Genomic DNA, 21,863 nt, shown 5'->3' on the forward strand with positions numbered 1-21,863 from the left:
ACGTTCATGTGTGAGATCACCTGGAGAATAAATCTAGGAAGGGGGCAGGTCTTTGAACACTGGAGTGTCCCAACTTTTAGGGGTTATGGAGGTGAGGACGAACTAGCAAAGGAGACTGAAAAGGAACAGCCAGCGAAGTTAGCGGACAAGTAAGAGAATGCGGTGGAAGTTAGTGAGGAGTATGTTCCAAGGAAGATGGAGTCTGTCAGTTGCATCTGGCAGGTCAAGTAAATGAGGACCGTGGATTTGGCCGCGTGGAGGTCGCTGGTAACCCGACAAGAGCTGTTTCAGTGGAGTGCCAGGATGCCATGGTGGTTAAAGTTGTTCAGGAGGTTTTTGTTTTGTTTTTGTTTCTTTAGAGAGAGCATGAGCCAGTGGGGGAGGGGCAGAGGCGGGGAGAGAGAATCCCAAGTAGGCTCCGTGCTGAGCCCCAACTTGAGGCTGGATCTCACGACTGTGAGATAATTAACCTGAGCCGAAATCAAGAGTCGGATGCCCATCTGACTGAGCCACCCAGGTGCCCCAGGAGGCTTTTGTTATTTTTGGTTTTTTTAACTCTGTTTATTTGTTTTGAAAGAGACAGAGCATGTGAGCAGAGGAAGGGCAGAGAGAGAAAGAGAGAGAAAACCCCTGCTGTGGCAGTGCAGCGCCCAATATGGAGCTCAATCCCAGAAATTGTGAGACCTGAGCCAAAATCAAGAGTTGGATGTTTAACCCACTCAGCTGCTCAAGTACCCCTCCCCCCAGGTTTTGTGGGTTTTTTTTTTCATGGGACTATTATAGCATATTTGTTTATTGGTGGGAATGAGCCAGTAAAGAGGGGGAAATTGATCCAGGAGAGAGGACAATTCCTGGATCGATGACTTTGAGTAGAAGAGAAAGGATGGAATCCAGTGCATAGTAAATAGCTACACAGGAGGTGATCTGTCACCCCCTGAAAGATCTTCCAAGCATTTGCCTTCATCCCGTCTCCCCCCCACTTTCCTTCTTCCATCAGCACCACCACCACCATTCGACCTGCCAAAACCATATTCATGCTTCGGAAGCATAACACATTACATATTATCTCTCATGAAGCCAGCCTCAGATTCCTCAGACACGATCGATTTTTCCCTTGTGTGTTAATGGCATGTTTTTTGTGCTTAACATTACCACCATGGACTCCCTAGTATCTCCATTAGTTTTTATCTTTGATAATTTGTTTCTTGAAGGCTCATGATCCCTGATTTCCGACCTCACTCGACTATCCTATTTTAAGAGACAAATTAATTAATGGATATTCCTGGCTCTCAGAAGGCACTCAATAAATACTTGTCGGATGAGTTATTCCGATTTGACGAGGTTGGCTCAGGTTTGGAGGAATGGTGCCAAGTTCCACTACTCAGTGAAATAGTAGGTACTGTGCCTGAATTCTATTAAAAATTGGTGTGTTCTCCTTATCTCTTAAGCAACACTGTATGCCCCTGTGGCTCCCTAAAGTGCTTTGTAGGTAAAGTTAAATAAATATTTATGAGTTGATTGATAAACCTTTTTCTTCTGGTCTTACCCTTTCCAAGCTATGGTCAACTGGTGCATTATAGGTAAATTCTATCAAGGAATTACACTCTATCTTAGTTCCCGAAAGTTCACCCCAGTGAACTTCTCAGTTTGACAACTAATCATTTCTCAAGAATAATTCTTAAGAATAAATAAGAATAAATGCTCACTTGATTGATTTTGAGCCAAAAATCAGTGCTTTGGTTGGCAGGTACTAAGTTAGGTGCTGCCTTTAATGCAGACAGGGCTAAAAAGAACGTCTCCTCTGGGACCCAACTTGAGTCAAATCCATGTCCTACCATGTGGGCAAGTCCATCTCAGTCATCCCCTCTGAAGTTACCTTTTTCTTTCCTGAAAATATAGGGGCAATTATGCCCACTTAATAGATTTGTTGTGAAGGGCACCTGGGTAGCTCAGTTAAGCGTCTGACTTTGGCTCAGGGCATGATCTCATGATTTAGGAGTTCGAGCCCCGCGTTGGGCTCTGTGCTGACAGCTCAGAGCCTAGAGCCTGCTTTGGATTCGCTGTCTCCCTCTCTGTCTGCACTGCCCCTGCTCATGCTCTGTCTCTCTGTCTCTCTCTCCAAAATATACATTAAAAAAAAAAAACAACAGATTTGTTGTGAAGGTCAGAGGGAGGTATGTGTACAAAGTGCCCAGCTCAGCATCTAGAGAATGAAGTACTTATTAAAAGTTAGCTGCTGTTATTCCCCTTTTGCAGTTTTTGTTTTTGTTTTTTTTCTCCTCCTGGGCTGCTGCTAACCTGTTGCAGAACTACCGAGAAAATGGGTGGGCTCGCTGCTGTCACTGGATACTGGCTTTTCCTGGAGAGCAGTTCTGAGCAGTGGCTTCTTTCCCATGCACCTCCTGGCCCGTCTGCCAGGGACTCACATCCAGGGTCATTTTTTTTACCCTTTCTCTTCCGTTCCACTTGCCCCTTGAATGCAGTCAGGGCACCAGAAGCTGGTGTAGGCTCTGGCTGTGCATCTTCTCCCTAGTCCCAACTCCAGACCTTCGTCTTGCACCACCCCCGCTGAAGCGACCGACGCCACCTGCTGGAGGACTAGATTTTCTTTGGTCAGCTTACAAAAGAGCTTTCGCACCAAGAGTGAGGTCTAGAAGGCCATTCCCCTCCCCCCCCCCCGCCCCCCCCCCCCCCGCCTCCTTTCTAGGTAGAGTCCACATCGCACATGGCCTGTGACTTTTCTCTTTCCTCCTCCTGAGCTTACATTTTTGAGAGCAAGCACAGTGGACATCACGCCCACTGTGAGTTACAAAGTACACTGTTCTTGTCGCTTGGGCCTCGGTCACCTTGTGGTGATGCTCTTACTTGCAGCCTTCCCATCTGCACGGTGTGGGTGGGGATTCCTGAAGTCTGACCTTACCGGATTACTGTTGTAGCGGGACAGGTGCAGAAAGCTCGATAAACTAAAGTACTGTTTGCATGTAAAACGCTACTGCTCCCCTTCCTCACATATTTATCCACGCCGTGCCAGGCTTGGAGGGACAGGTGCCAGACTCGCTCCGCCAGGACCCTGCCCTACCTCAGGGGCAGAACGCAGTGAGGCTCCCCGGGCCCCGTACCCCGTGACTGGTCTCCATGAGCCTGTCAGCGGAAGGTGCAGCACCGTGCATCTGCTGGCTCTCCACTCCCCCAGCCGCGGTCCCTACAGCTTGGTGATGTGGCCGGGGCGGCTTTGTTCCCGTGTCCCTACTCCACTGGAGACTTCAAGAAACAGTTTTGGTCTACTCTTCTCTCAAAACTTTGACGCACCTGCCAGAGATGCCTGACTAGACTGTCAGAACATTCCGGGAGTTCTCTGAAATGAGAGAACAGTACTTGTAGCTACCGCTGAGCGCCTACCACGTATCAGGCGTTTTGTGCCTGGTAACTAGTGCTTGTCTTGTTTAATCCGCATAGCTTCTTTAACAAAAGAAAAAACCGAGGTTCCAAAAAGTTAAGTCTCTTGTCCCAAGTGACATAGCTAGTAAGCGGCAGCTGGAATTTGAACTTTACTCTGTCTGATTCCGAAATCGTTGCACTGGCCACCATACCACGAGGCCTGCCATTGCTGTACGGGAGGAGAGGCCGTGCGCCACACAGGAAAACTTTCCACACAGGAAAACTTGCCAGTTGTCTCATGCGCGTGTGGGTCCCAGCCCTGCCCGTGTGGTCTGGGGCAAGTGGCTCTCAACCTCTTGAGCCGCGGATACTGTCTCATCACATCTTCACCACAGACGTGGGACACAGGTGTTGTTCCCAGCTCCACGTCACATTTGAGGAGAGTAGGTCTCGTGAGATAAAATGGCTCGCACTGAGTTGCAGAGCAATGATCGTAAGTGGCAAAGCCAGAACTCGAATCTGGGTCTGACACCTGGTCCGGTGTTCCGCCCATCATTTCTCACAGCGGCTCCTAAGACCTGGCGTATCACTCAGGCACTCGACAGCCCTCGGGATGCCGGCCGGGAACCCGTAGAGGGAGCAGGAGCCGTGCCTCTTCAGCCCCGTCTCTTTCTTACCCCTAATATCCCCTTCTTAGAAACCTCCCTGAGGCAATACAGACGTTGGAAATTCAAGGAAAAAGCTACGCACTGCTTAAAAACCGCTTGAAGCCCCGCACAGAAGTCTAGAAATCTGCCTCCCATCCTTTGAGTCTGTGCTGTTCCTTTGGCGGCATGGTGTGGTGGTTGTAGTTTGGAGAACGTTCTTTCTGGGCTCTTCCCTCTCGCAGTAAAATCTCACAGGGCCGTTGCGCAGGTTAGAGAGGACACACATCAAGGGTGGCAGCGGGAGCCTTTCTAATTGATGGCAGCTCTGCTCCCTGCATCAGGGTCTGTTGGAAACCAGCGCGGGACCCCCAGGTCCTGGAGCTCTCACTCTGATTCCGCGGACCTCGGGCCCCTGGGGTCGCTGCCTCCAGCTACGCTAGATGACCTCTAAGGACTCCCTTCACCTGTGCTTTTTAAAAATAAAAGTAAGGACACTCGTGTTTTGGTTTTTTGGTTTTTTGAATCTAACTGGACAGAGTTCTATGAAGTAAAAAGTAAAAGACTCCATCTTTCCCTCCATTCATTCATTCCTGAGGTCACTCGTCGCCAGTTTGTGTCCTTCCCGTTGTTCTGTGTATTTCACACACCTGTGTATTTTACACGTCTGCAGGTATGTGTAAATACACACATTGTATGGTATGGTAAACACGCTGGACTCTAGGACACATGCTGTAGCATGACTCGGCCCTGTCACTCGTTTGGGGTATCTTTTCTCGTTGATGCTTGAAGGTTTAACGTACTCTTCTTAATGCTTTATAATATGTTAAATGGTCCCCTATCGATTATATGCTGCAAGACTTTCAAGCAAACGCACACATGCAACGCCGCTTTTTAAATTTTCTTTTCAGGAGAAGAAGAAAAAGAAACACAGAGACAGGAAGTCATCTGACTCGGACAGCTCAGACTCTGAGAGTGACACAGGCAAGAGGGCAAGGCACACCTCCAAGGACAGCAAGGCAGCGAAGAAGAAGAAGAAGAAGAAGAAGCACAAGAAGAAGCACAAGGAGTGAGAGCGGAGAGAGTAGGGGGGTGGCTGAGAGGAGGAGGAACCAGGAGCCCGGTGCCTTGAAGCCCTGGCTCCCGGAAAGACTCAGTAGTGAGAAAATGGCCTCCCACCCCGCTGGCTTCTCGCCCATGGGAGATGACTTCCCCTCATGCAGCAGGCAGGTTTGGGAGTTAGAAGTCAGAAGCATCTGCCCGAATGAGTTGTCGTCCACTTATCATTCCTGGTCCCTTTGCAAGTGACCCCTGCAGCTCGCCCGTTCGTTCACTCAACTTCCTTCATCCAGCAGGAGGTCCTGTTACCCTCTCCAGCTGCCACTGCCAGAGCCAGATTCCTGCACAGGGGTCCAGGCTCCAGCCACAGGTACCGCTGTGGAGGCGAGTCTGGCTGTAGTTGGAGAACAGAGTGAGTGGCCCCTCCCCGTCGGGTCTGCCCTGGGCTGCTTGGTGAGCACCCAACACGGGGGCTGAGGGAGATCGGCGGGATGAGGGAGAACATGGTAAGAAGTGGTGCTCACTTTTTCCATTCCCCCTGACATGATTCAATCATGCTAGAAGTGACAGCCAGAAAACCCTCGTCTGCAGTGACTGAGCTTGTGTGTGACATTCTGCCAGACCACTGAACCAGACAGCTCAAGCCAAGATCATTGCTTTACTTTGTATTCACTACCGTGTGAGTCCCTTGGTCCCACTTCAGGTCTCTGCTTCAATTCCTGGCACTAAACGGAAGTGTGTTTGGTTTTAAACTTACTGAAGGTTCTTATTGCCGTAATCCCTCTTCCTGGGTAATTTGCAGCCTTAAAAGTCACTGAGTCTGTATTAGTTGACAGAAAAACATTTAATATGTTACTGCAGACCTTGGAGAGAGGCCCAGCTGAGGTACAGAGCCAGAGGCACCAGCAGGTCACAGCCTTCTTAGGAGATCACTTACAAGCCCTCCCTTCTGTAATGATTAGATGACCTCTCCCCCCAGAGCTGATTAGAGAACCAGTAAGAATTCATAACCCTGAATGGCCGAGGGCATAGAAGGGAGCTTAGCAGTCATCTTGGCCAGCGAGCATTTGCTCCTACTACGAAGGCACAAGCCTGCATCCTGTGTCCCGAGCCTACGTTCTGCAGAGAGAGAGACCACAGCATTTCACAGACAAGAGCGGCTTCCCAAACCCAAGGGCATTCAGCACAGGATGGGCCTGAGGGGACAGTTTAGTAGCCAAGCCTGGGGAAGCCGGGCCACTGATGGATTATTCCAGGTTGGACTAGCTCGTTTGGCCATGGGGTGGGGGGACAGTGTAAAGGCAAGGTGTAGGTGCAGCTCTTCTGCTCTTATACGCGTTACGTGATCAGCTACCGCTGTCCCTGAGACTGTCCAGTTGAGTCTCTCATCCGTGCCGCTTCTGAGTGACCTTCAGGCAGTATTTCTGCCCACTCTCCGACACACAGGAAACCAAGACTCCCAGAGTCGTGTCACCAAAGGCAAAAAGGCAATTTGGTGACCTTGGCTCTGCTTTATTGACCTTAGAGCACCCTTTGGATGCAGTTGAAAAAACAAACATACACACTGGGAGCCAGAAACGGATCTAGGCTGGTGTCGCCTGACCCCAGAAGAATTTCCCCAACCCAGGTGGATTTATACAAAACGCCAAAGGGAAAAATGCGGCAATTCGGTGCTGAGTCCAGGGCTAGTCGATTGGCAGAGGAGCAGTCGGTGAAGGAGTGGACAGGTCATGCCTCCTTCTCGTAAGTACGAGTGCAAACTACACTGCCATGGGTGAGTGTCTGAAAGGAGAGACAGAGTCAGATTAGGGCAGGGGTGAGGGCACCGAAGGTATCGGGGCACTCCGCATCCTGATGGGAGGGGCCTCTACCTTTATCCCAATAATCTTCATTTATTGACTGCCTGCTGTGTGCCAGGTACTTTACGTGTCTTTTTTTCTAATACTTAGCACCAAGCTTTTAGTTTCGTTAGGCACTTATTTCCTCTGTTAGAAAGTTGGGGAAATGAGCTATGAGAGAGGAAGTGACTGGTCAAGATCTCAGGGTGTTCTCTCTCCCTTGCACCATTCCCGTAGTGCCTAAGATGGTGCCTGGCGCGTAGTAGACAAATAGTGAATACAAATGTCCAGAGACTCTTGGGCAAGAACTGTGCTAGGCCACCAACTCTCCGTTCCTTCCCCGACTTAGAGTAGTGCAGGGACCAGAGGCTCGAGCCACCATCATCCAGCCTGGCATCGTAGAGCCAGGCCCGTGGCCTCACCACAGGCCGAACTGCCCAATAAGTGTTTGGTCCTGCGTATCACATTCCCACCAGACCTAGACATCTCATTCTTCACTCTGCAGGGCCTCCTGGATGCAACAATGCAGGGAGAGCGTTACAGAGACCACAGGGGCTGCTGTCTCTGCCCCAGGCCTGGGGGTGTTCAGTCACGGCTACATTCTTCCAGCGAAGGCCCCAAGTTTGTCCCCAAACAGACCCACGTGCCAGCCTGGCTGTCCCTTCCTCCCCAGGCTGTTATCAGGTACTCGCAGAGGGCCAGGCATGCAAAGCACTGACCGGCGGTGGGGCTGGAATGAGGTGGAAAGGGCTGGTCTGTCACTGCCCCACTGTCCCTGCCCAGAGGCTTTCTGTGTGGCAGGGCCGTCCCAGGGAGGAGAGGGAAGCCTCTCCTAGGGGCCTGGGATCCAGCTTGGCCCTGCTTTCTACTCCCGGGTGAGGCAAGGTGGCAACAGAGGAGGACACTAAGGCCGTGGGGCACGTGTGGTGGCCCTCTGCCTCGCCCGTGTGATGCTGTGTGCTCTACGTCACGGTCTCCTGATGCCCCAGCGGCCCACGAGTTTGGTGTTGCTCCCGCCCCTTTTACAGTGGGACACGGAGAAGGTGACGTGTGTGAAGCCCTGTTTCGTATAACTGAGATGTGAATCCAGGCCTGTATGAGTCCAAAGCTACCACACAGAAAACTCCCACCTAAAGCCATCCCAACCCCGCCTCTGCCCTCCACTGCTCCCAGGGGAAGACGCTGGCTTTCCCACAGGCTTGACTGAAGGGGAAGGAGTGGTAACCGGTTGGGTGAGGCTCCAAAGTTGTCCATCTTACCAGGATGAGTTTCCCATCAACTAGCTCCCGCACCAGTGTTGTCTCTTGCCCGTTCCACTTCTGCAGGTGGACAAGTTTGCCTCCATCCAGCGTCACGATGGACTGTGAAAGAGGGTAGAGGTCTGAGCTGCGATCTGAGCCAGGACTGAGTGACAGGATGGTGTCTGGTCATTGGGGTCACAGAGGACCCTGCCTCTGTCCCAAACTAACGGAGTTCAAGCGGCTGCCTCCGACCTAGCCCCGCAGGCGGTCTAGTCCTCCTCCAGCCTCTGCTCCACGACTGCCTGGCTGGGGCGGGGGCCTTCAGGTGTTGCGCGGGTAGGGAGACGCCGGCAGCATGGTGGAGCCAGACAGCCTGGTTCTGAGAAGTGCCACCAGCCTTCGGAATGGGCACTCATCCCCTCCTCTGGGTGATGTCCACAGCCCTAGAGCCCCTTAGATACAGGGGACATGAATCATCCTATATCCCCAGGAAAGACCGGTGAGGAGGGGTCCTGAGACCTTCCGGCCGAGTGCTGATCACACATAACGTCTAACAGACCGTGGAGATGGGAGGTGCTGGGAAATCAGACTTCCTGCTTTGTATTCCTCTCTCTTCCCGATCCACATCATGTGGCCCCTTCAGCTGACAAGTGGACAGCAACTGCCAGGTCCTGGGTCTGGGTGCCCTTGGAGTGTTCCAGACCCTGGTCAAGTGCCCACTTAGTCTTCTGGGCTCTGCCAGCCTGCATCAGCTGGTTCTCATTTGGCAGCTCTCCCAGGTGTCTCTTGTTTAGGAATTTGGGGGCTCTAGGTCAGGCTAGGGGACTCTGGTTGAGCAGGCTTCAGTAGGAGAATCTGAGGAGGCTCTGTGTGTGTTCGGGGCCACATGGGGAGTAGTTGTGCATCCTTGCTCCCACCACCTCACTCCTCATTCCCATCCCCCAAGGTGGTGGGTTTTTTTTCTTCTTTTCTTTTTTTTTTTTTGGCCCACTCCAGATTATTTTTAGCCTAGGCATCCCAGAGCACTACTGTTTCATTGGGATTCTTATTCCTCAAAAAGTGGGCTAGTCAAGGAGGCAGATGCATGTGATAGGGCAGCTACCTCTCTCCAAGGTAGGATGACATCTTTGGGCACCATCCCAGCTCTGCCGCCAGCTTCCTGTTGATTCTGGCCTGGGCTCCAGCTTCCTTCACAAGGAGAAGACCAGACCCTGTCCTGTCTTTTCTGGGGCAGTTGTGAGGAAGCCGGGAAACAGCTGAGGGGCTGACTGATAGGGTCTGGTGGAGATACTGCTATAGGAACTCCCTTTAGAGATCAAAGCCCCTTAGTTCTCTCTCTGCCATGCGTGGCCGAGAGGGCTGGGAGGCCTGAGGCAAGCAGCAAAGACAAGAGCCACCACAGGTGAGAAGCCCTGAGACTAGAGGTAGATGTCCCCTCCCTCCCTGGGAGGAGAGGGGCTAAGGCCTGGTGAGAAGACATACACACACACCATAGACCATGCCCCATCCAGAACACAGCTTTTCCTGCCTGTGGGCTGGCAACATTGGAAATAGTTCCTCAGGGTCACTGGCCAAGGCTGGGAGGTGGAGGTTGGAGAAAAGGAAGCCTCTGAGTAGGTCCCCACCTCTTGTTCCCAGCTGCCCCCTGTGCTGCTGGGGGCCAGGATGATCTGCTCAATCAGGGAAGAGCTCTGAATTCTGGGCATTCTTCCTAAAGCACTTGGAGGTCACAGCCATGGCCACATAACTCTCCCGTCTATGGATTGGAAAGAAGTCCAGAACTAGTGCGTGCCATGCATGGTCACTGAGCTGGAGCTGGAGTCAACGCTGAGGTCAGAAGAACATCCTGGCCCTGTGCTGCCCACTCCCAGATAGATGCTCCCCAAGAAGAGAGGGAGGAAGACAGGACTAGTGTGCTTCTAGCACCTGGGGCATCCCAGCACTGCACAGGCTTTATGTACCTTGTTCATTTCAGTCCCCCATAACCACCTGCCCCTCGGGGTGCAACAGTAAGGTGCCACGTCTCCACACCCTCCAACTCCCAGACCCCCTTCTGTGACTCACCTTGACCTTCCTGTCATCCGCTGTTGTCTCGTCGAACTCCACCCCTAGCTGGAAGCTGATCTCCGTGTTCTTGAAGGTGCTATGTGTTTTTATGGTGACAGTGTCCCCATTTCTTTCGATGATTGTGGTAGGCTTGGTCATGTTGGCCACCTGCCTGGTAGCAAAACCCACACCTGAGAGCAGGGGGAAGGTTATGAGCATATGAGTGAAGCGGGAAGGCAGAGCACAGGGACCTCAGTGAACAACTCTCAGGCCTGGACGTGGGACCGAGAGCAGAGGAGTGTGAGAGCTTTCAGAGACCCTGGCCATTTTTAAATCCAGTTTTCCTGTTAGCTCTGTGCAGTGAAGAGACACTTGATTGCAATAGACAGAAGAGAACCTTAAGGGACAGGCATGCCACAGCAAGTCGGTGGCCCAGGGGCCTCTGTGTGGTGAGGACTGTCCTCGTGTGCCTGTTATCGCCCTCGGCCCTCCCATTCTCCCTGAAGGCTTGATGCTATTAGCTCTGCTTTACAGATGCAAAAAAAACAGAGCTGAAGCCCAAAGGTCACAGACCTGGAATTCACACCCAGAACTGTTAGACTGAAGAGCAGGCTTATATGGCCTCCCTAGGCTGGAGCAAGGGCTGCCTTCCAGGGCACCTGAGCAGCTTTCAGCCCACAGGCTGAGGAAAGAAGAGAAATGCAGACTTTGCCTTCCAGAGCCTGAGGGACAAGAATTTCCCACCTTGGAAGTGTTTGCCCTGAAATGCACTGGTACCCTTGTCCCCTATGTATAGCAGTAAGATATTTTCTATTTTTCTTTTTAACCTTTTAAAAACATATTTATTTATTTATTTATTTATTTATTTATTTATTTATTTATTGGCAAGGTATTTTCAAAGCCTCTCATCCATAACCCAGAAGGGAGTGTGTGTGTCAGTATACAGATTTACGAGACGCCTCAGGTGCTAGTGCAGTCAGGATGCAAGTCCAGGTCTCTTGGCTCCTAGTCTTGAGGCCCTGTGGGAACTCCCTGCTGACCCAAGCCCCGCTTCCTTGGGTGCTGGGCAAAGCCCGAGTGTCCCGCAAGAGTGTGCAACAAAGAGCTCTTGGACAGAGTTTTAAGCCCCTCGGGTCATAGCTTCCCTGAGATCTGCCCTCTTGCCTCCAACGTCCCATCACGACACCCTGCCCACCCTTCTGCCCCCAGCAGCTGTGGTGAGCCCTCCAGAAGCAGCCCAGCGTGGGGAGGTGGTGTGCCGGGCTACACAGCCCTGGCTGGAAGTGAGGGACTTCACCCAGACCCTACACGGGTTGTTTCACTTGATGCTCGTAACAGCCCCGGACAGATTTTAATATCCCCAATTAACAGATGAGGCTTGGAGAGAGGTGACTTGCGCCAAAGTCAAAGAGTGAGTGATTGACCTAGACACGAATCTAGGCTCCAAAACTTGTTCGCTGTTCCTCCCTGGGCCGTTCTCCCAGCATGGCCACCAGGTGTGCCTGTGATCACTGGTACTCTCTGGGCTGGGTCTGTCTGCCCGGATGTCCTGAGAACCCTGGGTCTAACACTAGAGGGGCGAGGGCGGATTCTGCCCTGCCTGGCCAGTAAGGGCACCGGCCTTAGCCCTGCTGTCAGAGTGAGGCCGATCCCACTCCCCAGCAGAGAGCAGGGCCTTGTCACCATGGAAGGAGCTCTGTTTGCACAGGACCTACCCAGAGGTGTGGTGTGTTTGAGGAAGGAAACCACTGAGAGGTGAGTGAGGGACTGAGCCAAGAGAAACTGAGACCAAAAATGGGGCTGACAATTTTGGAGGCTCAGAAAGAGCTGGGTTCTACTTAGAGATGAAGCTGAAGCTATTTACTGTCAGAGCTGAACACGGTCTTTTCTCCCCCATGGGCCTCTCATTCTTTACATCTGTATATGGAGAAGAGCAGGCTGGATGGATTCTCAGCCCTGCAGCCCAAATTCGCCCCCTTATTTGGGGCAAAATAAGGGGACAAGGGTGGTAAGGATGTTGCAGCTCACTTCAGGGACACAGGTTTTGGCTGGAATGTCTACTAAGGGAGGAGGGGCTGGCTCTGGGCATCCCGACTTCCCAGCAGCTGTCCCGGGGCTCGCTTGCTCCAAGTGTGGCTGCTTTCCTGGGGTCTGTGGGCATAGTACCCAGCATACTGCGCTGGGGCAGTTGAGAGCTTTGGTTTCAAGAGCCAACACCTGTGGTCCCTAGTTCAGGAAACGGTTAGGAACAGAGCTAAGAGGTGGGTCCCCCACACCTTATTTGAATATCTGCCAGAATCCAGCCCCCTTTCCCTAGTAGGAAGGCATGGAATGGAGCTCGACTATGAACGATATGCTGGTTTCCCTGTCCCAGCCTGGGGTACTAAAATAATCTCACACCTGGGGATTTGGGTGAAAGGGCATCATCACCTCCATCGAAGCCCATACAAGGAGGGGAAACGCGGAGGCCAATTCTTAGCTAAGCAGTTCCTACCACTCCCACCCCCAGGGTCCAGAGGGGAAAATAGTTCTGGGTTGCACGTCTAGAAATCTAGGTTTTCTCATCAGCTCTGCTGTGGGGCTGATCTGACCAGTTTCCAGTCTCTCTGGGTCTCAGTCTCCCCATCTGTCAAACTAGGCAAGGCATGGGGATCTCCAAGCACCTCACCTGTCAAGAGTCGGAATCTTTATTCTTCCCCAGCCAACACCACGCCCTCGGAGACCAAAGACCCTCCCTGCCTTTAACAGACCTTGGCCTTGTTCCAGGACCCTTGCTGCACTCCAGAAGTCCCCTGGTTTTCTCCACCAGACCCCTCCCCAACAAGTGGCTGAGCCAGCTTATAATGGGTCCTCTTGCCCCACCCTACCACTAGGCTCTCGGACCGCGATTAGAGCCTGGTTACACACCACTGCGGGACAAGGTCAGAGGCTGGATGGTGAGAAGGAGGGCATCCTCCAGCAGCCATCCTTTCCCTAGTTCAACGTGGAGGGGCAGGGGTTGTTGCTAACTGTGCAGCGCCTCCTCATATCCCATTCTCCGGTAGTTCCCTCTTCTATCTCCTTCCTCCTCGCGGTTCCCGCTTCTTTACGCCATAGTACACTCCCCATCCGCCCCATTCCCTTCGCGTATTTACACTTTCCAATCCCTAAACCACCCATGCTCCTGGTTTTTTGCTCCTCCGGCTAGCCTCCCACCTTCTAGGTCAATGCTCTCCTTTCATACAAACCCACCTCCTAGCTCCAGATCCTATACCTCTTCCTCGAAAGCCCTCCCTGCCCCAACATCGACCTGCACACCTACCTCCTTGCTCCTCCCTACCTGGGAATCCCTCTAGCCGGGTTCAGACCATGAAAACCCCCTTCCAACAGGCCTCGCGTGCCCTAGCCCCTGCTGCCACCGCCTCCGCGTTCCCTTACTCCCCAACCTTGAGCAGGAGGGACGCAGCAGGCTCGCGTAGTAGCAGCCAGAGCCAGAACGCTGCGCGGGGCTGCGCACGCGGCCAGGCCCTCTCCCGCCCAGCATCCCGAGTCGCACTCACCAATCGACTTCATGTAGTCATCGAAATTCTTGCTGTCCACTAGCTTCCAGGTGCCCACGAAGGCGTCCACCATGGTGAGGCTGGGCTAGGCCGAAAAAGCTGAGGAGACAGAACACGCGTGCAAGGACTCCGGGACCCGCGGTTCCCTGCCCGCGCTGCCGCTTTAAATAGCCCTTGCGTCACGTGGTGAGGCGTGGCCCACACCCCCAGCTCCCGAAATAGGAAGCCTCAGGCTGGCGCTCCACCGCCCGGAGCTGGCTGCCCATCCCCCGCGACCCGCCCGGCCGGGGGAGGGGGACAGCTAGTGGCTCCCGGCTCTCCTGCGTCAGCGCGGGGGCCCGGCCTCCGAGTCTCTGCCCCGCGCTGGCGGGACCTGCTCTCTTCCCAGGCCTCCAGGCGCTCGTCGCAATCTGAGGAGGAAGCAATTGAGGGCACGGTGCCCGCGAGGTGGGGTGCGCGCTCCGGACATCTTCGTCCCCCAGTGACTCCCCGAGCTTGGGGTTAGAGCAGAGGTGAGAGACTAGAGGAGACAGGGCTGATGCCCACGCCGGGAAAGCTCTCGCTGACCCTAAGCGGCGCAGGCATCTCGGTCCTCATTTTGTAGGTGAGGAGCCCAAGGCTCAGAGGGGAAGTGACAAGGTCGCAGGAAATAAGGCGAGGGTTAATTGGAGCCCAGATTGCAAGCCTGGTCTTAGCTGGTCCCGGAAGCCGCGCTTTCCCGCCACTCCGCACTGGCCGGTGGCGGGAAGAGACCGGGGGGCACCGTGGGAGGCTGAGCTGCCCCTGTGCCCTCCACCTGCCCCTGGCGAGAGCGACCCAAGCCGCCGCGCCCTTCCCGACCCGCACGTGCTCGCCCCTCCCCGTGGAATGTCACCGGCGCGGGCCTTTCCGCCCTGCAGGGCTGCTCCCCATCCTCCTTGCCAACGCTTCAGCCTTCTCTGACCTGTACGCAGGGCTCAGAGCATTTGATCGGGTCACTTGCCCCCTCACCTCCTTCCGAAGTTCCGTCCCCCAGCCACCTGACAGGCCCAAGGGCAGCTCCCCACCTCCTGACCGCTGCAGCCCCGACCTGCCTGCCGGCCCTTCTCTGACCTCTTTCACAGAATGTCCCTCACCTCCTTTACAGAGCCTGCGGTGTGGACACTTTACAAAGCGCTTTTAATAGGAAGATCCACCTTGTATTGATGTGTTTTTTTGCACGCCGCCGAGGGCTTTAAGTGCATTTTCTCCTTGAACTTCTGGAGCAAAGTCCACCAAGTAGGTTTTATCATTTCCACTGTTTTACAGATGAGCAAACTGAAGCTTGGAGGGGTCCATTCATTTCTTAATCTCCCCCCCACCCCCCCCCCCCCCCCCGTTATTAAAGCGCCTACTTTTCACCAGGCCTTGGGCTAGGCTCTGGAGAGACCACCATGAATAAGACGCACTCGTGTAGCTCCCCTTTGGGCAGGCAGACCTCACCTAGCCTGGTGGCTTTGAGGGGAGACCTGTCCTGACCTAGGGGCTTGGAGGAGACTCCCCAGAGGAAGTGAGGGGTAAGCGAGTGCCGAACAGATAGGAAGCCCTGCAGAAGTAAATGGTGCCCCGGGTGCCTGGGTGGCTCAGTCTGTTAAGTGGCCGACTTCGGCTCAGGTCATGATCTCGGGGTCCGTGAGTTCGAGCCCGGCGTCGGGCTCTGTGCTGGTAGCCCAGAGCCTGGAGCCTGCTTCTGTTTCTGTGTCTCCCTCTCTCTCTCTGCCTCTCCCCCACATCGCGCGCTCTCTCTCTCTCTCTCTCTCTGCCTTTCAAAAATGAATAAATATTAAAAAAAAAAAAAAAAAAAAAGAAGTGAATGGTGCCCGACCGAACTGAAGCCAGCAGAGGTCCACCCAGGGGGCTTGCAGGAGCACAGGGCACACTAGCCCTGGGGTCCCAGCAGCTCTGCACATGTGCAGTGTGGCAGACCCTCCTCCCTGGGCCTCTGTTTCTCCATGTGGAAGTGGACAGCATCTGCCCCTACCTGACTTTCTGGGAAGAAGCCAGGGAGGAAGAGCCCTCGCTTGCCCAAGCTCTTGGTTTGTTCGGACAGGTCCACTTGCCAGAAGGCCTTAGGGCCGGGCACGGAGCCCTGCTGACCTCATTGCCGGAGCAGGTGCAGGGAAGGGTGGGGAGGAGAGTGGGATGGTTTCTAAGTCAAGGTCACAACCTTTAGACACTGGACCTCCTCTCTGAAGGACCAAGTGGCTAGAGACCCCAGAGGCCAGAGTGGTCTCCCTACATGGTCCTTCCGATGCAGCCATGGAGGGCTGGGGCTAACAGCTGCGGGCAGGTAGATCTGTGAGCCAGTTCTGATTCCCTTGGGTACTGGGCGTGTGGCTGTGGGTCTCAGTTTCATCTTGAAAATGGAAGTGATGACAGTATTTACCCCCCTAGAGATGTCTGGGGAGCAAACGAGATCGTGCATTTAAAACGCTGAGCATGGGGGACTTCCATGCTCGATTCCACTGCTGTTATCGTTACTGTCATCCTTGGATAGGGTGGGATTCTCAGGCCCTGTCCCTCACCTGCCGGGCCCCCCACAGCAGATCGCTTGGCTTCTCCAATCCTCAATCTTCTCATTTCTGGGCAGGATTAGAACCTGCTGCAGCCGTGGGGAAGGAGCTGCAGAGACTTGGGGGATGGGTTGAGAAGGACACTGCCACAAAGTTCTTTTGTCCCCTGCCTAAGCTGAGCAGCCTGGAGACAAAGCCTAGACCCATCAGCCTTGCTGCCCTACCCCCATCTCCCCAGCACACCCAGACCTGAGTCAGTTGGCTCCTCAGGCACGCCCTATCTGCTTTCCACTGGGCTGTCTTCTCCCTTCCAAATATGTACAGCTTCTCATCCCTCCGATTACCTGCATCTTCTCTGCCCCGTGATACTCCCTGCATCTGGGGAACGAGGGGTAAGGGGAGGGAATGTGAGCCCTTCCCTTTTCCTGCCCCTCCTTCTTGCCCTTGGCAGATCCAGCTGTGGATACAACATCTGGCAGGCCGCAGGGCCAGTCCCTGCCAAGAGCGCATCTCCGCAGCCCTCGCCCTATGGTGATGTCACTGTTCTGTGTCTCCACGGCAACCACAGGCTGGGAAGATGGAGAAGAGGAGAGCCGAGTAACCAAGAGAGAGCCAATGAGATGGGCCAGCTGCACCGGATGATCCGTGGGGCCATGGGGCGGGGCTGGGGGGAGAGCAGGGGGCCTACTCAGCATCTTGGGCTGCTTCCTGGACCCTCCCTGCCATCTGGACGCCTCCGATAGGGGATGTGCCACTGGCACGGGGAGAAATGCCGGAGGTAGAGGCCAAAGAAGCTGAGCTGGAGCCTCCACTGACCCAGGGACATAGAGACCCCCCCATAACCTCTTCGGGGCCTAATCTGTGCATGTTGACTGCCCCACTCCACCCCCAGGACCTGCTGCTGGAATTTTTTTTTTTTTTTTTTATGGTAATGGTGGTGCAGCCCTCTGCCACGGAATCAAGTCCTTAACCCTTCTCTCCACACCCTCCATCGCTTCCCCTGGTGCATGATGTATTCAGAAGCGGCATCTTTGGAAAGAAGCCTGGTTCTAAATCCCAAGCCTGCAACTTACTAGTCAAGAGACTAGGAGCCAGCCCCTTCCCCTTCTGAGTCTCCTTTCCTCCCAAATGGAGGAAGGGCCATCTACTCCCAGGGTTGACAGGAGGATTAAAAGAGGTAACATATGGAAGCCTGACACGCAGAATACTCAATGAGTGGTGATTACGTTCTCCCTTCTGGGTCTCCCCGGGGCGGTGTTCCCAGAGATGCACGCGAATGAGCCAAGGCCCTTTGAGACATTGAACCAATAGCAAAGGACCAGGTGTGTCTGTCTCCTCACTGGGGCCATTAAGTGCCTTCAGATACTGCAGACAAGTTTTCCACATCTCTCCCAGTCTCCGTGAGTACCTCCTGCGCCCAGACACTGTGCTGGGCTCAGCAGGTTCCAGGGGAAACAGAAGAGCCACAGCCCCCATCCTCGCTGAGCTCACTATGTAGGGGGATTGCAGCGCGGTGGCTGGAATGCCGTGTTCTTTCTGCCACAAGGAAATCGCTTCCTCGTTCCCCAAGAGTTCTAGATGCTGTGGGTCTGAGAGAACAAATGATGGCAAGAGGTCGGGATTTACTCAACACCAGTTGCTTCTGAGAAACTGCTGCCTGTGGCACATGCTCCCTGGAAGGAGAACAATGGTTCTCTCTGCCCAGGGAGGAGAGGGGGTAGCTCAGGGTGGTGGGGCAGTCACCTCGGCTTTCCCAGAAGCCAGCTGTCCTCCCTGTTGGCAGAATAACGCCCAAACTCTTCCGCCTTGCTCCGTCTGTTTCATTAGTTAAGTTTATTACTGAAATCCTATTCCGAGAATAGTGCCTGGCAGATGGTTGGCATAAATGAATGAATATTGAACGAATGAATGAAGGAGTGTATGGAATATTGATTGAATGAATGAATGAACGAGTGGGTGCGTGAGTGAATCTGTCTACGTCTCTAGCTTTGGGGGCTCTGGAGTGAGACTCACTTGGCTTCCATTCCTGCCCCTGTTGCTTACAGACCAGCTGTGTGGCCTTGGGCAAAGTCACCACCTCTCTGGGTCTGTATTTCTTTATCTGAGAAAAGCACATCACAGTTCCCACCAAGCCAGCCTCCCAGGGACTCTGGGGAGATAAGCTTGGGAATGCAGTACAAAGAGTAATTGTTTCTCTTCTCAGCCTCCTTCCAGGGAGGCCCCCAGGCTCTGGCCTCCACCTGCCTCTCCACACCCTCCACGCTGCAGCCACTCTGTTCTCGTATCTCAAAGGGGTGCCATGTATCTCTTTTGTGTTTGCCTAAGAGGACTCTTCCTCCCTAGCTGCTACTCTCTTAGTCATTCCTTACTTTTCAGCTTGACTGTCCCTCCTCCAGGAAGCCCCGTCTTCCCCAGCAAAGCACTCACCCCGCTTTCCATGTGGTCCACTCGACTCAGAGTCTGACTTTTCCTATTACACCGACCCTGCCATGTCCACGGAGCCTCTCACAGGGCCTGGCACGGGTCTGCGAAGTAGACAGTCTCCCTGAGAGCAACGGAAATCGCTTGTCTTCTTCAGAGTTCTCGGTTTGCAAATTCTGCCCCCACTTGTCCCCCCCACTTTCCCGTTACTTTCAACTTTTCTCTTGCCAGAGTATCCTGTCTCGTAGCCTCCTTTCCACTCCATCCCTGAGGGCCCTGAGACTGCGCCCTGTCCTGTGGGTCGTGGGGCTGAGAACTGCCCTTCTGAGCACATAGCTGTAGCCAGAATCTCAACTGTAGCTCTTTATTATTTTTTAATTTATTATCATCCGTGTGTAAGTGAGTTTTATCCCCAGCGCGGGGCTTGAACTCACGACGCCAAGATCAAGAGTTGCCTGCTCTACTGAGCCAGCCAGGTGCCTCTTTAGGGACAGTAGCTCTCTTTAGGGACAGCTCCGGTCCTGGGAAGTAATCAAACCAGATTCCAGACAGCCCCTGGCTCCTTCCCCACACTCCTTCCCCTCTATCCAATGAAAAATTTGCCTCTGCAAAACTACAAATAATATTAGATTAGACTGAGTGAAGTATAATAAGGGAAACCTAATGCCTATAAAACTACAAATAATATGAGATTGAGTAAAGTATAATAAGAAAGGGAAACCTATAAACAGCACACTACCCCGAGGTCCGGGGCGGGTTCATGTGCCATGTGACCTAGCGGCAAACAGACGTTTGGTTCAATGGTCGCTCCCTAGAGCACACTTCATTCAGGAACAGCCCGCTTAAGATTCTGGAAAGAGGCAGGCAGCTCCAGGAGATCTGATGAGCCTAGCTGGTGTGGACAGGTGACCCCTGTGTGTCCTTAGGTGAGGACAGCTGGTTGGCAAGCCCTGGCATGGGTCTGGCAGAGAAGGGATCTTGGACTCAGGAGTCTGGGACCTGGGATCTTGGGGTCAGCTGTTTGGGTGGGGAGTGGGGGGGGGGCAGCATCTCTGGGCCCCGTAGTCACCAAAGACACTAGATAGGAAAGGCAAGGAGCCTACTTGGACTTGAACTGGGTGGACTTGGGTGAAAGAGCTGCCCTTCTAGAGGTGGGAGGTAGGAAGAGATTAGAAGGATGGGACCAGAGTCGGGAGGGTGACGTCAGATGGGCAATGGGGTTGTTCCGTGCAGGGGTCAGAACAGCCCAGGGTGGCATCAGGAGCTGAGGACTGGCCTGTGCGCGGTCACTCTCTCCATTTGACAAGTCACTGTATGAGCTGTCAGGGGCCAGGAGGAAGAGGGGGAAAGACCACTGGCAGGGCAGTTGGGAGACCCGATAACCGGCTGTGTGAGCTTGGCCAGTCAATCTCTCTGTGCCTGTCTCCTTTTCTGCGTGATGGGGATAGTCATGTCTACCTTCCAGGGTGGGAGGAAGGAGCGCATGAGATCGTGGGGACAGAGCACCTCTACACGCTGTGACGCGTGGTGCGGAAAACGATTGCCCGCGGCCCTGCGGCACTTACGAAGCGCCGGGCACTGGATTCAGCAGGTTTCAGCCTCGCAGCTCTTGTGATTCTGACAGTAACCCAGTGATGTAGGCACTTTGGTTCCCATCCCCAGGTTACAGATGAGAGCCGAGATTTGGACCCAGGACCCTGGCCCCGAGGCCTTGTATGGCCTGCCACCATTCCACACCTTTCCCAGAGACAGTCTGCCCTGCCTCGCTCTGTGACCTTGGGCCAGTCTCTTTCTTTCAGTGTCCCCAACGCCATGGCAGGGGGTTGGGCCAGATGAACCCTTTAATCCTTCAAGCTTTGGCAGTTGGTGGTTCAGGGAGGGTACTTCCAAGTGGGGGAAGAGGGTGGGGTGGGGCCAGAACCAGGAGAGGACAAACTTTTCCAGTGTCTCTGCTCCAATCCCGTCACCTCCTCAGGGGGTAGGCTGGCAGGCTCCCCTTTGACCTACAAGCCGCAGGGCCAAAGAAGCAGGTGATGCCCAGCCCTGGCCTGAAATACCCACTGGTCACTGAGGGTCACTGAGGTCTGAGTCCCAGAACAGACCACTAACAGTCAGGCAGGGCCCATCTGCCTTGGCTAGCAGACCCCAGAGGGCAGTAGGGCCACATTCTGCCTGAGTCATACCTCTTGGTCTCCACCCACCCATCCTGGGCCCCGACACCCTCACTCAGGGTCAGTTAATCAGGGGGCCAGGCCTGGTCTGGACCCAGGGAGGTGGCTATTTCTAGATGTCCTGCCTGTCTCCTTGGCCTGGGCCTCCAGCCAGCTCAGGACATGCACACACACACACACACACACACACACACACACGCATTCTTGAACTTGACTGCCATTGGCTTGGTGCCTGGACCCGTACTGGCAACCAACCGATGGCCTAAACTTAGGTTCCACCCCTATAGAGAGAGGGGAGAGGTGGATGCCTACAGACTATGGCAATACAGAAAGGCTATCATTATCCCACGTGCGGACCGCACACGGACCACGGACCACGGAAGGCCAGGAGCGGGAAGCCACTCACTCTGCCAAGAGAGTCAGGAAAGGCTTCATACCGGACGTACCCTTTGGACTAGATCTTAAAGGATGCATAGCAATTTGCCAGGTGTGGGGTGAGAAATTGGGAAGGCAGAGGAGGAGTAGACAGTTAAGGAAAGATGAGATTTTCCTGGTGATTGATCTGGGATGAGGGCAGAGGATAAAAGCGGCAAATCCGGGGCGCCCAGGTAGCTCGGTGGGTTGGGCGTCCGGCTCTTGATTTCCACTCAGGTCATGGTCTCACGGTTCGCGGGATCGAGCCCCGCGTCCGGCTGTGCACGGGTGGCACTTGGGATTCTCTCTCTCCCTCCCTCTCTGTCCTCTCTGCCCCTCCCCCGCTCATGTGCAGGCTCTCCCTCTGTCTGTCTCTCAAATAAATAAATAAACAATAAATAAATAAAAGATAGGAAGATCGTTTAGGTCCGGAGAAACAAAGGCCTTGCCCACCATCAAGGAGGCTGGCCTTTCTTCCGAAGGCCATGGGGAGTCACTGAGGGCTCAGGTGGGGGAGCACGATGATCTGACTCAGATCATGGTTAAGAGTTCTCTGGCTGTCGTGTGGAGGCTGGACTGGA

The 21,863-nt window shown here is 54.0% G+C and overlaps 2 protein-coding genes across 5 annotated transcripts in view; one reads left to right on the forward strand and one right to left on the reverse strand.

The window, feature by feature from the left end:
• The window catches only part of ZCCHC17 (zinc finger CCHC-type containing 17), a 60,937-nt gene extending 55,100 nt beyond the window's left edge, over nt 1-5,837 (forward strand). For 2 of the 3 annotated variants that reach the window (XM_053210441.1, XM_053210458.1), the window contains exons 8-9: nt 4,934-5,091; nt 5,378-5,837. In XM_053210441.1, the coding sequence (XP_053066416.1) occupies nt 4,934-5,091; nt 5,378-5,558 (339 nt within the window). In that variant the 3' untranslated portion in view covers nt 5,559-5,837. The remainder of the gene's footprint in view (nt 1-4,933; nt 5,092-5,377) is intronic. The other variant, XM_053210447.1, reaches the window with a different exon arrangement.
• A 735-nt stretch (nt 5,838-6,572) lies between these two features.
• Nucleotides 6,573-18,798, reverse strand: FABP3 (fatty acid binding protein 3). Of its 2 annotated transcripts, XM_015080611.3 has the most exons (5): nt 18,704-18,798; nt 13,746-13,844; nt 10,225-10,397; nt 8,179-8,280; nt 6,573-6,863 (listed from the first exon to the last, which is right to left on the reverse strand). In XM_015080611.3, the coding sequence occupies exons 2-5, from the start codon at nt 13,816-13,818 to the stop codon at nt 6,810-6,812; spliced, it is 402 nt and encodes a 133-aa protein (XP_014936097.1). In that variant the 5' UTR covers nt 13,819-13,844; nt 18,704-18,798; the 3' UTR covers nt 6,573-6,809. The 2 variants fall into 2 exon arrangements, with proteins under 2 accessions (XP_014936097.1, XP_026915638.1); XM_027059837.2 differs by lacking the exon at nt 18,704-18,798 and having other exon boundaries at nt 13,746-13,901.
• Nucleotides 18,799-21,863: the final 3,065 nt, after the last annotated feature.

Source organism: Acinonyx jubatus, chromosome C1 (genome assembly GCF_027475565.1).
Source record: "Acinonyx jubatus isolate Ajub_Pintada_27869175 chromosome C1, VMU_Ajub_asm_v1.0, whole genome shotgun sequence".
Lineage (NCBI taxonomy): Eukaryota > Metazoa > Chordata > Mammalia > Carnivora > Felidae > Acinonyx > Acinonyx jubatus.

Coding starts and splice junctions, on each gene's coding strand:
- FABP3 (XM_015080611.3), bottom strand. CDS start 13,818: ATGGTGGACGCCTTCGTGGGCACCTGGAAGCTAGTGGACAGCAAGAAT. Junction 10,398..13,745: donor TGACTACATGAAGTCGATTG/GTGAGTGCGACT, acceptor CCCTGCTCTCAG/GTGTGGGTTTTGCTACCAGG. Junction 6,864..8,178: donor TTGATGGGAAACTCATCCTG/GTAAGATGGACA, acceptor CTCTCCTTTCAG/ACACTCACCCATGGCAGTGT.